This window comes from Equus caballus, chromosome 15, assembly GCF_041296265.1.
Source record: "Equus caballus isolate H_3958 breed thoroughbred chromosome 15, TB-T2T, whole genome shotgun sequence".
Classification (NCBI taxonomy): Eukaryota; Metazoa; Chordata; class Mammalia; order Perissodactyla; family Equidae; genus Equus; species Equus caballus.
The window spans coordinates 70,595,447-70,609,636 of NC_091698.1; the positions used below are offsets into that span (position 1 = coordinate 70,595,447).

The window sequence follows — 14,190 nt, forward strand, 5'->3', positions numbered from 1 at the left end:
CTATGAGCCCTCACATTTTGGAAACTCCAGTGTTCCATGAACAGTCCCCTGCTCTTCCCACCCTATACATTTTCCTGGGTGATTTCTCTCACTGTCAAAGATTCAACTATCACACATATGCTGATAATTCCCCAAATCCTTCTCTCCAACTTAGCCCTCTCCTCTGAGGTACACTGCTGTTGCCACTGCCCACTGGACTTCTTCACAAACTCAAAACTTGACAAGTTCCAAAATTACCTTTTAATTATCCTAAAACTGCTCCTGTTTCCTGACCTCTTGTCATCTGGCACCACCTTTTACCCAGGCATCCTTATCTTTCCCAATTCCTAACCCTGAATTCAATCAATATAACTGAAGATTTTACCCTCTACCATTATTTAAATTCACCCTCCACTCTCTTGCCCTGTGACCGATTCAGAGTCTTATCGTCTTCAAGAGAACCACTTCTCTAACAGGCCTTAGAACCTCCAGCTCGCCTCGTGCAAATTCTTCTTCCTCTCAGCAGAATTAACATGGATATGCCCATGCCCCTGGTACAAACCCTGAAGGGTTCCACACCACTTTCAGGTTGAAGAACAAAGTCCTTAACAAGACAAAAAAAGGCCCTCTATGATTGAGCCCCTCTATCTTTCTCTCCAAAGGACTCGCTTTAGCGTGGGTGGCACTGCTTCGAGATATTGTGCCTTTGTTCATGCTGTCTCCTCGTCTGGGATATCTTCCCTGCCCACTTCCATTTGGTGTAACTAATTCCTTCTCTTCCTTGAAGACTCAGCACAGGTAAATCTTCTCTGAGAAGTTGTTTCTGATCCCACAGCTTAGGCTTCTCTGGGACCTTACTATGCATGTCAATAATAGTGCTGTGTACATATCACTATAAATATGCTTATGTCTCTTTCCCAAGAGATACAAGGCTCTCTGAGGGACGGGACAGTGGCCTTTTCATTTTAATATCCCCCAGTCCATTGCCTGGCATGTGGTAACTGCTCATTAAATTTTTGTTTTTTAAATAAATGAATTTTTATACAGAAAATGTTCTTCCGAAGCATTAAAAGTTGCAAGACTGAACATCCAGAATGGAATTAGTCAGGTTCTTAATGTTTCTGCATTTCACAATAACAACGTGACAACTTGGAAAAGCCTCCTCCCCTCCTAAGTATTCAAATGCTGTTCTACAGTATCTCAAACTGTAGCCTGAACGTGAGCTCAGAACGAGTCATCAGAATAACTGAGGAAGCTGTTCTCCTAAAGGCTGTGAGGGTGAAAACACGGGGGTGGACAAGCCTTCACAAGTGGTAACAAGGAAACCTAGTTAGCACCCTGTCTATAAACACTAATGGTTTAGTCATCTGATAATCACATCAACTTACTCAAAATGCAATTGCGAGATGGAAAGCAGGGAATAGCAGAAATTGATGAGCCAGGTCAATCAATTAAAAACAAGCAAACAAACAAAAAAACTAATTGTAGGAGAAGCAACAAACCCTTAGCCATGAGATCACATTAAAATCTAAGGGTTTGAGGGGCTGGCCTTGTGGCCGAGTGGTTAAGTTCGTGCGCTCCGCTGCAGGCAGCCCAGTGTTTCATTGGTTCGAATCCTGGGCGTGGACATGGCACTGCTCATCAAACCACGCTGAGGCAGCGTCCCACATGCCACAACTAGAAGGACCCACAACGAAGAATATACAACTATGTACCGGGGGGCTTTGGGGAGAAAAAGGAAAAAATAAAATCTTTAAAAAAAAAAAAAATCTAAGGGTTTGAGATACACCATCCTTGAAATAGGAGGACAACTAGTTATTACGAATTATAGTAAGAATGTGATTCAAAGGAGCACTGTGTTCACTGGAAAATACAGGGAGTTCTCCAACCCATCAGGAACTGAAAAAAAATGTTCATGGTAATGTACTATTTGAATGTATTGGTGAAGTTTTTTCTCTTATTTTTAGAACACTGGTCCGTCTTTGTAAATATTACTGAAGAGCACCCACTTACATTCCCACATTAATATTATGAATAAATTACATGGTGGTATAGCTCATCAACACCTAGATTTTTTACTTCTTACATAAACAAAGCACATGACTGACTATGTAGAGGTTATTTTTGTATATAATATTTTGTGTGTAAATATTTTATTGTATTTTTCTAAAAGTGACCATTTGAACTTTTTAAAATTTAAAAGTATCTATCTTAGCACAAATCAATACTTATTCTAAAAAAGTCAGAAAACAGAACTAAGCAAAAATTAAATAAAATCACACAGAGATAACCAATATAACTTGGTATATTTCCCACTCAGAAATTTTTCTATGAAAATGTTTAACAAAAATGGGATAATACTGCACTCTATTTATTTTATCACCTAGCAATACATCATAATATATTTCTATAACATTAAATATTCTTTTACAACATTTCAAATGACTACATAGTAAAGCATTATCTGATTTTATACAAATATTTATTTAAGCTATCCCCTACTCTACATCTAAGTTGATCCCAATTTTTCTTTGTTGTAAACCATGTCATGCAAGTAACCTTTCTGGGGTAATGTAAATGTTCTATATCTTGATAGAGTGACAGTAAACATCTGTCGAAATTCATCAAACCCTACCCCTTAAGATCTGCATTTCAGTGTATGTTAATTATATCTCATTTTTTTTAAATAGGGAAGAAAATAAGCCATGCTCTGATGGACATGCTTATACTTAAATCTTTTGGAAATTAAGACCATTTCCTAAGCATCAATTTCTTGGACTGAGATTGCTGAATCAAAGGGTATGTATATACATATGTTTAAAACATTTAATATTCATTCATTCGTTCACCCAAAAATATTTAACGAAACATATAAAGAGTAAACACCTTGGCCAAGACATTATCAAATTGCCTTCTAGAGTAATACTCTCACTAGCAGACTTCTTAATTTGTGTCAATACTGCGTTTCATAATTTCTTAAAAATGTCCTTCCTTTGACCAGATTTTTAAAAATATCGATTATTTCAAGTTTTGCTTTTTAAGAAAGTGATCAATGATGGTAAACGTTTTTCCATATGCTTCCCGATCATATGTATCTTCTTATCTCCACCAGCCCTACTTCTCTCCCATGGTGTCCTCTGTTCCTTTCCCCTGTTGGTATTTATCCTTTACTTACTAATTAGAAAAGGCTTGTTTTTCACATGTTTCAAACACCTTCTCAAAGCTTTTCAGCTGTCTTTTAAAAATTTTGCTTAGAGAACTTTTGATAGTAGGAATACACATTTTGATGTATAGTAGCCAAATTTGTCATTTTCCATCTTTGTGGTTTTTATCCTTGGTATCATACTTAAAACACCCTTCCCCACCCCAAGATAACATAAATATTCAAGATATATATTTTCAGACACCCACATTTCATGATCAGTGGGGCTAATTCTGTAGTTGCCTGAGACACCGCCTTGCACATCAAGTTCTAACCTTAGTGAGCAATCCCTTCACCGCCGGTTTGCCCTCGGGCTGCAGGAAAAGCGGGTTGGCAGCTTGTACTCGAAGAACATTCTGTAACACTTTAATCCACTCCTCCAATATATTAGGAGAATCTGCAGTCAGATAGTATGTGTGTTTCTCAGTGGTCAACTAAAATGGGGTGAGAAAGAGATAGGAAAGGAAACTGAAGATTTAGGATTATTAGCATTTTCCTGTTCATGCTCTAAATGTCACTACTTAACATGGAAACAAACATGCTAAACCTTGAATCCTAGGTTCTAAATAAATGACTCTGTAAATAATTTGGCATATTTTAACCACTTTGTGAGAATTACAATAATTCACTTTTTGTTGAAATATAGTTTTTTCACTTCAGTTTACTTTAAAACTTTTCATAGCATTAAACTTTTGGGTCATGATTTTTTATCTTGTTTACTCATCACATTCTCCTTTTCTCTCTTAAATGTGCTGCAGGCCCCTGGTTGTTGAAATGAGAAGCAGAATGAATGGAAACTGTAATAAAATAACAGATTTTTAGCAAATAAAGCAGAATTATTTGTTATAGAAATGAAGAAACCAATTATAAATAAAATAAGAAGGCTCCTTGCATATAACAAGAGAAGTTCTTGGAACCAACATGTGAACAGATATTATGAACTCACAATTTTTCAGTCTCAAATTAATCACATTTCAAATTTTCTAAATATTTCAGAAGCTTACAAATGATTCTTATCTGCCATGCTCCAAGATAAAGCTTTCTCTGATTTTCCTTTCTACATTTTTAGGTAATTCTCAGATATTATCTACTGGAAATATTGGTTATGTATCTTTCTGATAAATGTTGTATTTCACCCTCCAAAGGAGCAAGACAGGAAAATAATGATTATTAAAGGCATTTCAGAAATAAAGTGTCTGAATTTAAATCACATATACCGAACTATCTCAACAGCCTGCATTTAAATTTAACAGGTTTCTGCCAAGACTGGCCTTATGTGTGGGTGAAATAGTCAGCAGCTACCTCTATGGGGGCCTTGGTGGGAACCAGAACAGCCCCTCTGCTCATCAGTGTCTCTCCCTCTTATGTGTCACAGCATCTGAAGTTCATAAAAGAACTGCCATTTTCTGGTTCTGTATTAAAATGCAAACTCTCCTGAATTTAATAATGTATTAAATTACTTACCTTATTGGGAATTCATTTATCAGATAACCCTCTCCTAAAACAGTTATACAGTTTGCAAGCTGAGACCAGCTGAGAGATTAAGTATAGGGAAAGAACAGTGTAAGGGATAAAGGGCAAAGAAAGCGTAGTGGGAAGTTACTCAACACAAACTTAGCTTTCTTATAGTTTTAACCAAGAAGTCCTGGCGTTTCACACATTTTTGAAGCACCAAACTGACTCCAAATTGAATAAAGAAACATTGAACCACCCAGTCTCCTCTCCATTAGCTTGGAGAATTGAGTTTTCATGACACAAAAAAGAAAATTAAAAGTACCTGAACTGTTTGTTTGTTATCTCCTCTTAAAATACTGCAGGATGCACTAAGTTCAATATGGCCCTGGGGTTTTCTAATCACATCACTCTGTAGGAAAGGAAGAGAACCAAACGCAAAGTGATTACCTGTAATAGTAAGAAATGCTTTGTATAATTAATTGCATTGCAAGGAGGAAAATCAGTCAGGAGGCTGATTTATAGTTTGCGGAATTCAGTTCCAAATAGCAAGCACTTTCCACTCACCGGAGACTTGTAGTATAGTAATTCACCACCTTTAAGAACAAACCATCTCCGCTTCCAAGTCTTGACTTTACCACTCATTTTTAATAAATAGCCAGATTTTTCCAGTGGTTCCTAATTAAAAAGAAACATTTAAAAAAAATATTGAGTTTTTCTTTTGGAGGCTCAGACTAACAGATTCATTTATGTTTAAAAAGAAAAACCTGATTCAGTGTTTACATTTTTCCCATTATCACTGGAAGACGAGCAAGTTTTAGGGAGCTTCTGCTCAGGCTGTGAGTACTCTGTGTCTGTGGAGTAAGCATCTGGGGGAATAGCATAATCACTTTCAGAAGCCACAGAAGAGAGAGACACACCTAGATGAATAAAGAAATAAATCAAGTCAATAGTTAATAATTGGGTGGTCCAAATGCCAGCTGTGAGTTCTCCTAAGCAATACAGTTATTCCTAACCCATGAGCCTGCCTAGACTAGATTCATTCTCATGCCTTTGGCCATGGAGAACTTTTAAAGCAGGAAACAGAACTAAAGGGTAAGGGCTATCAAGCAAATCTCTAAGGAAGTCAAGGGAACATACGTTATATTTTAATATGATTAGAAGCACAGCTATTTTTACATATATAAAATGTATGCAATAGCCTAATAATGTATCTCTTATTAAGGATTAAAAATATGTGTATTTACATATTGATACATAGGCAAACAAACGTTAATCTTAATTCATCAAGATTTGCACAATCACATTTTAAATCACTTAATTTTTGTAATCATTTTTAAAGTAATTCGCATGAAAAAATCTCCACAATTTCAGTAGTATTTTTCATGTAAGTCCAATATTACTAGTTTATAGATTTTAAAAATCTTTTGTAAAAGAGAAGCAATAAGACTTAAAGATATAAACAGACTATTTCACTTGCCAGCAGCCATAAAGCAAAATTCAAGGGAACATTTTCACAATAATTCACTTGCCTTTTTAGAAAATACTCGCAAGTTGCAAGCCACATTTGGGAGGGTCAGTGTAACTGGAGATTTTGAATATATTAAATAAAATCAATGACTTAGGTTATTATTCATTACAGTATCTGGCAATTTTTTAAAGTGTTCATTAACATTTAAGGAACATATTAGGACAATGTCACTATATCATTATTCTTATTTATTTGGCAAAGACAAGTAACGGTTGTGATAATAGTAATGTTTTCTATTTTTCATAGAATAACAAAAATTTAGATCTATAAAAGATCTCAGAGATCATTCTAGTTGATGCCCTCATTCTCTAAGGAGACCAAGGCCTGGAGACTCAAGGATTTGTCCACAAACAGCTGGGCAGGGGCAGCGCTGGAGCGCAAATCTCAGGCTCCCCAGGGCCAGTGTGCTAGGCAGTACCTGGGGTGTAGGGAGAGAGCAGACAAGAAAACAGAACATTTCTGCCCTCATGGAACGTAGATTCTAGTTGGAGGAGACAGACAAAAAACAGGCAGTAAGAGCTATGGAAAAATAAAACATAGAGCAGACTACAGGGCCTAAAAAGAGCCAGCAGTTGGAGAAGGGCAAAGGACGGCAGTTTGAATGGTGTGGTCAGGGTAGATCTCACTGAGAAGGCAGCGCTTGAGCAAAGCATTGAAGGAGATGCCAGAGTGAGTCACATAGACATCTGCAGGAGGAATACCACGTAGACGTTTGGAAACAACCAGTGCAAAGGTCCTGAAATAAAAGCATGCCTGGCATGTTCTAGAAACAGGAAGAAGGTCACGTGGCCAGAGCCAAGGAGGAGATGAGATCAAAGACATAAAAGAATCATGTAACACCTTACAGCTATTATGAATCCTTGAAATGTTTTGAGCACAAGTGTGATGTAACCTGATTCTGGCTGTCGGGGGACAAGGTAGGAGAAAAAAGAGCAGTGGAAGCCCAAAATATTAAACCTATGAAAGCTGAGCAGCTCCAGTTGAAGCTGAGGGGTTGGGTGGCACCTAGGGGTTCCACAGAACATGGTTTGAAAACCAACAGACAGACCATGCTGTATTAAAGGCTTCTGTAACATACAGAAGTCATTTGTGTGATTCTCTCTCTCTGTAACCTCTACCTATGCCAAAACTTTCTTCAAAATCCACTAAAAATCATAGTCATGTCCAAAGTAAAGTTTTTGTTGGTTTCCATCTTAATATCAGATTAACCACCAAATTTTTAGGTGTATTTTCTGCCATTGAGCAGTGTAACAAATTTAGCTGAGATAAGTTTATCCCATAAGTTATCCAAAATGCCACGCAGTAACTATAGAAGAGAAATGTAATTTTGGCCAATTATCTCACTTTATTCGCATGATAGAGTGACCTCTCTCTTACAGAGAAGATAAGGTTAAAAAAAATAAAAGACTATGCACTTGTCTGGAATCATGAAGAAAATCAGACTGGAATACAAGTATCTTAATCCTAGGCTAATTCTCTTTTCACTATGGTTTGAAGCAAGTACTTTGATTTTTTTTTTAATCCTATCACAGAGATAAAACTCCCATGAAATATTCTGAATTATTTGGAGGGGTCTTGTATGCCTGAGGCTTTCCCTCACCTCGTTTCATGGCCCTGGGGCTGCCTGGCCCACTCCGACTGCGCGTGTCTGACTCCGAAGTCCGGGAGCTGGATCTGGAACTATCTTCTTCCTCGGACCCAGAGGAGTCATCCAGGAACGGGCTGCTGCTTATTTGGGTCGCCTTCTAAGGAAAAGCAGATCAGCCTCCCTGTGTCCATCTCTAAGGTCACCTCTCTCTTTAGATATAGAATGTTTTACCAGAAGAAGTCATGGAATAAGATTTTTTTTAAAGGAATACAAGAATATACTTTTTGATTATCAAAGTCATGTTATATCCCAAATTCTAATTAGCAAGGCATTTGTCAATTATAAAAGATTCCTGAAAACGTAAGGCCATTGATATCTGACAATACATATTTTAATTAAGTACCTTAAGCAAGGAACAGGAACCCTGGCAGTGATACAAAAACCTTTCCAAATTAGGAGTTTTCCTTACATCATTAATAATACGTTTCTTTTAAACAATCAGCCATGGAGGGGGTGGAGAATCACATGAGACATAACAAAAATGGACTCGGACTTCTAATACTCTGATACGAATAAATATCTTCTCCAGATCTTACCATTTTTTCTCTTTTTATGATACATTAGTGTGAACTTTTAAAACTCCCTATAAAGGGAGAGTCCGTGTGAAATGTCAAGCACGGAACCCGGAGCTTGAATAAACAGTTTTCTTGATCCATCATGAAGAGAACCATGTGTTTAACAGTAAGAACAATGAGTTACCCCTTTCAAAGTCGTGTACACTGGGGTTGTCATATTCTTGTATATCAGAGATGTATAAAGTCCTGATGTGGTATATGAAAGCACTGCAACAGAATCTGAAACAGAAAACAAAAGGATTACAATTTTTAAAAACCCTTCTAACTAGCACTTAGGTCTATTTCTTATGAATGTGAATTAGCAAAATTTCCAATTAAAGGGAAATTGGATTAACACACATGATTATTCATTGTAAGGTATCTTTTAAGAATTATGGCACTTGCAGGTTTAATTATACACTCTCTTAGATGGTTCATCATTTTCCTCCTGAAGGCTAGTTCCCCAATTAGATTGTAAGCTCTTTGGAGGAAGGATCATAGCTTTTATTTCTTTGGCCTCTCCATCCAGCTCAGGCTGGGCAGAAATGAGCACAAACGCCTGCTGACTGAGTCAATGAGCAGTACCCTACGAAGATACTCTCTGATCATTCATAGCTATATTACTGACACAGTGTTAAAACGTAACCAGGTGAAGCTCATGTTGAAAAGTTAGAATATATTTCCTGAATGGTACGAATAGAAGATAGCTGAAAAGGACTAGAACATCCATGGTTGCCTCTTAAGATATGGATTAGGTTAGGGAGGGAGCTGGTAAAAGGAACCACGGAAAATTTCTCTTTTTATTCCAGACAGTTCTCTGTTGTTTAGTTTTATTTTTCATAATGGACACGCATTGCTTCTATAACAATGTTTTGAAGAAAAAAAGAAAGGAGGAATGTATTTTAAACTCTAGAAAAAGAGGACATAGAGACCAATATTTTTATAATTTTAAACAGCTTAAACTCCACAGTTTCTTCGCTTTAGCCTCTTTCAGGGAACAACATAATGAGGTTCTCTCTACATGAGAGCTGAGCATACATGTGCCTGTGTACTAAGTAACACGATTCTCAATTTTAAAATATAAATCAGCAAGCTTAGAAATCATTTTCTGAAAGTGCATAATTCTATTTATTCCAATGACTTTAGACATTTAGGAAGTTCTTGGCTAGTGAAATGGCAATACAAAAATCACTTATTTTTTTTAAACGTTTTTTTATTGTAGTAAAAAACATAAAATGTGCCATTTTAGCCATCTTTAAGTGTATAGTTCAGTTAGTGTTAAGGATATTCACATTGTTGTGAATCAGATCTCTAGAACTTTTTTATCTTGAAAATTTGAATCTCTATATTCATTCACCAACTACTCCCCGCTCCACCCCCTACCCCCCCCACCGCAGTCTCTAGTAACCACCACCCTACTTTCTGTTTCTATGAATTTGAATACTTTAGATACCTTTAGATATAAGTGGAATCATACAGTATTTGTCTTTTTGTGACTGCTTATTTCACTTAGCATAATGTCCTCAAGGTTCGTCCATGTTGTAGCATGCAAAATCACTTACTTTTATTAACATTCTCCATATTGAAGGCCTCAGACATTCGAATGCCTGATTTGGCTACAGCATAAATTCTGCTCTCCTAATGCAAAAGAGAAATTTAAACTGGATATTTAAAGCAAAGAAATGATTACTTTCAATACACATGTTTTTCATTTGTTCTTCATTTAATATTCACCAGAGTATAGCATTATTATAAAATTGTCATCAGTGCCAACTAAAATATGCCTGTGAATAGCATTGCAGAAATTTTTCCCTCCATTATACACTCCACTATTATCTTTGCTCCCAAATTTTTGCTTGGTATTTTAAATTCTTTTGAGGAGATACAAAAAAAGTAACAGAAAGCTTATTCACAATCACTGACTATACCTAAATACCACCTTTAATATTCTATCATTCTAGAACATGGTTAAAGAAAAAAAAGGGAAAACATTGAATGGCTGCAACACAAAGCCAGAAACCATTCATAATCATTGACTACACATAAATATTACCTGTAACATTCTACCATTCTAGAATATGGTTAAAGAAAAAATAAAGAATATTTCAATGAAGTAGAAGAAATACCTGAGGTCAAATAACAAATGAATTTGAGAATTGCAATGAAATTTATAATATTATCTTGTTCCAAAAGTAGGTTGTTGTTTTGCTTTCTCTTCTTCTCTAAGAGAGATCTCTGAAATGGGTACCGGAAAGGCTATTAGCTTGGCCACCTGTGAGAAAAGGGACTCCAGGTTCTGTTCCTAATGCATAGATCACCATGTCCTGAACTGTAATGCGTCTAACCTGGACACAACTGTCTGGACTACGGCATAGAGTGCAACAAAGGCAGTCCTCTTCAGGTCTGTGCTAGCCAGTGGCGTGTGAGATAACAGGCATGAGATCTCCAACTATCCGAGACACTTTAGATGGAAGAGTGGCTGACTGAACAAATCAGAGGCAGTTTCTTTGAGAGCGTGATTATGAGATACACATAGACAAACAGCAATGGGGTCAGAACAGAAAGACATAAAAATAAGGCAGAGAGCAGGAGACGTGAGGCAGTTAGAGGCTGTGAGAGGGTGGAGGAGAACAGTCAGTAGTAGTAAAAGAGAATCAGTGTAGACAGAGAGGACAAGCTGAGCCACTGGACAAGGACAATGGGTGTCACCTGTTTCTAAGGTGCTGGCTATCAGGGGTGCTGCTATAATGTCCTGTTGTCCCACTAGAGTGACTATTGTGTTTTGAATGATATTCGAGTTCAATAAAAATGAGCTATGCCTTAATATAAACCCTCAAAGATCCTTAAAATAAACTCTCATAAATTGAGGTAACTAGAATACATCTCTTTTCCTTGAAACCTGAAAATACCTAACAGACAGAAATAAAACCTCAAGCTTGGCCAGCCTGCTAGAAGGCTTTTGAAAAGCAATACTACTTTTTCGGGACTGAATAGCTTCGAAAGATGAGGAAAAGAGAGAAAGGGGAAAAAAGTAGTAAAAAGGGTTTGCCAAATAAAACGAACTTGAAAGCCTAACCTAAATCTCTGGAAATCTCAACATAATAAAAGCAGCAAAACTTCAACTCCTCACTGCCTAAAGGGGAACACAAGTGGAATTCCAGAGATTCACATGCCAATAACGTCCACTTTTTTAACGCTATTCAGAATTTAGTAATAAATTGCAGACGGTTTCATGTGCAATGAAATGTTCTTTTGAAAGTAAATAAGAGCAGATACATCTCAAAGTCTGAATTTATACTAGGAAAACACAGTTGCCTTAATTTACTTAAAATTGCATTAGTCTCTAAATAAAAAAATAAGAATAACAGAACATGACTCCAAAAACCAAAAAATCCTGCAATCCAGATGTTTCTCTGGAGGTCAGAGTTTAAATTATGTCAATATGTAAAGGAAAACTTAAATCTACAAAACAGATGATTTCACATTGTTTCAAATATAGGAAGACTTTTTTTTTTTTAATCTAGCGATTCCTAAGAAGAATCACACAACTGATGGGTTAATTATTGTATTAATGGTTAATGTTTCAACGGAAGAAATTTCAATCTATGCTAGATACACAGGAAGATGCTTTTGGTTAAAGCAATGGGTTTATAAGCTCATGAAGAGTAAAATTAAATTTCTGTCAAAGCCAATCAAGTAAATGGTTAAGTTCAAAAACTGATGACCAATAAAAGTTAAGTGTCCTGGTCCAGAATTCACCCCAAAAATATTACAGTTAGGAGGAATCTTTCTTCCCCACCCCTGATGTTTCCTTCCATGTGGAAGGAGCTCCAGTAATGGAACACTCCTGCTCTGTCTCCAAGGATTCACTTTCTCCTCCCCACAGAGGAGGAGCAGCTTAATGTGCCTGCTAAGTTTGGAAAGACAAACGAGACAGGCAGAGCCCAGCACCTTTCTCTCTTCTTTTTCTTGAGAAGTAGCTGCCTGCTGCCTGTGGAAACAACCACTTGTTCTTTCTCCAGGTTGTAAATTCTAGAGGGGCAGGCCTCCCTGGAGGAAGCCTCTGGTGGTCCAGTGGTACCTGGGAGGGAGGGAAGAAATCTAGCTAATTCCGAGGTTAGGTAAACTATTGGAAAGCTCATTTGCCCACCAATTCTCTAAATCAGTTTTATCAATAATAAGGGTAATATTTTTATCTCCCATCTGTCTTATCTTTGTCTTATTTCTCAACTGATTCAGAACTCAGTGAGAAAGAGAAAGGAAAATTGTATTCTGAAAACCAGGAATGGTCAGGACAAAGCTGGATTTGCAAAGAAACAGGAAAAGAAGAAAGTAAAACCTGAAAATGAGCGTTAAGAAAAAATGAGGGTGCATGCGTTGCACACAGCAACATAATTTACCCAAGAGGGAAAACGGTGCAGTGGAGGAGTTGGAGGTTTGCTGCACGCCGCCTTCTTGGCTGAGTCACAGGTTTCCTGGTCATCTGAACACGGGGATTCCAGAGAGTCATAGGAAAACAATCCATCATCACAACTAGTATCCATAGTCTCTAAAACTTCTGTACTGTCACCATCAACTAGATCAAGATCTGTTTCCTGAGGTCTCAGTGGTCGTATCATGCTTATAGCATTTCTGTTTGTACCAAACATCCTATCAGAACTTAACTGTGGCTGGCTCAAGTGCCTTTTGGCTAGTGCTACACTTATACTGAAAACGTTAGGAATCCTCAACTTTGCGGGTGGCAGGTTTGATGAAGGCACTAAATGTGTTCCTTTTCCAGGGAGTGAGTTAGGATGCTTTGGAGTCAAAGCTGGGGTCAAAATAGGGCTTGGGGTGTTGGCCTCACTCGATGAAGATGAATAATCCAGTCTCTGAGACTGAAATTTTTTATTCAGTTCATCTGAGGAACTATCGTGCTCCTTTTTACTTGATTCAGAACTTCCCTTTCCGAGAGGACAATTCTGAGCTTTCCACTGTGCCTCCTGTTGCCAAGAATACAGCTTCTTGTGTTCTGGTCTCTTTATGCCAAAAGTCTCTTCTTCAAATATAGAACTGCTGTCATCAGATGCTGTCAGATACGTCTCACTGCCCATTCTGCTACAGTGGACTCCTTCCTCTGACGTGTGACTGGAAAGGGTGGACGTGTACCTGGACTTGGACCTTTCTTTGCTCCCGTCTTCCTCGTCGGAACTCCAGTCACTCACTGGTGCCCCCGAATTCTGGGATACGCCACCATCCGTTACAAAGCTTGTTCTGGCTTTCCGATTCTGTTCTGGGACACAAGAGGTTTGATGTAATGTTCTCTGACCTCGGTTGTTTTCTTGAATGTGGTTATCGACAGACTGTTCTGGAATTTCCATTTCTAGAAAAACATATATCACATTGGCATGTTGCCTTTAATAACATAACCTTTCTGTACATTTAGCTTTATGTAACTATACTGTATAAACTGGAATTTTAATATGAATAAAGTTAACTCATATTATCCTTTTTTAGTTGTATGTCTTTTTTAAACCCAAGTTTGAAAACTAAGCTTTCTATAAAACATGGAGACCAAATACTTCAATAGAATAGTATCAACATTAAACTGCTTTTTACAAAGAAACATGCTGGGGGAAAAAAACCTGACAATAGTCTAAGGAGAGATAATACAAGAAGCAAAATGTGAAATAGGGCAATGCTGACCATCAAAGGCAGCAGCCACTAAAAAAATGAACACCATTAATTCTATGTTAGAAGCAAAGAAAATGACAACCCTCCTTCAATTAAATTTCAAAATTATCATAAGTAAATTTAAACATAATAAATGTAAAACTATAGTTTA

At 37.2% G+C, this 14,190-nt stretch overlaps 1 protein-coding gene and 1 long non-coding RNA gene across 3 annotated transcripts in view; one reads left to right on the forward strand and one right to left on the reverse strand.

Annotated features, from left to right (window-relative positions):
- Positions 1-4,366, forward strand: part of LOC138917703 (uncharacterized) — a 30,052-nt gene extending 25,686 nt beyond the window's left edge. The window contains exons 6-8 of the long non-coding RNA XR_011426103.1: positions 642-777; positions 2,670-2,778; positions 3,940-4,366. This is a non-coding gene — a long non-coding RNA (uncharacterized lncRNA). The remainder of the gene's footprint in view (positions 1-641; positions 778-2,669; positions 2,779-3,939) is intronic.
- PLEKHH2 (pleckstrin homology, MyTH4 and FERM domain containing H2) overlaps positions 1-14,190 on the reverse strand; it is a 102,628-nt gene that overhangs the window by 47,071 nt on the left and 41,367 nt on the right. For both annotated transcript variants that reach the window (XM_001499587.5, XM_070235532.1), the window contains exons 8-15: positions 12,767-13,728; positions 9,929-10,004; positions 8,512-8,606; positions 7,765-7,909; positions 5,417-5,553; positions 5,201-5,311; positions 4,959-5,045; positions 3,457-3,615 (exon numbers count right to left, since the gene is read on the reverse strand). In XM_001499587.5, coding sequence (XP_001499637.1) covers positions 3,457-3,615; positions 4,959-5,045; positions 5,201-5,311; positions 5,417-5,553; positions 7,765-7,909; positions 8,512-8,606; positions 9,929-10,004; positions 12,767-13,728 — 1,772 coding nt within the window. The remainder of the gene's footprint in view (positions 1-3,456; positions 3,616-4,958; positions 5,046-5,200; positions 5,312-5,416; positions 5,554-7,764; positions 7,910-8,511; positions 8,607-9,928; positions 10,005-12,766; positions 13,729-14,190) is intronic.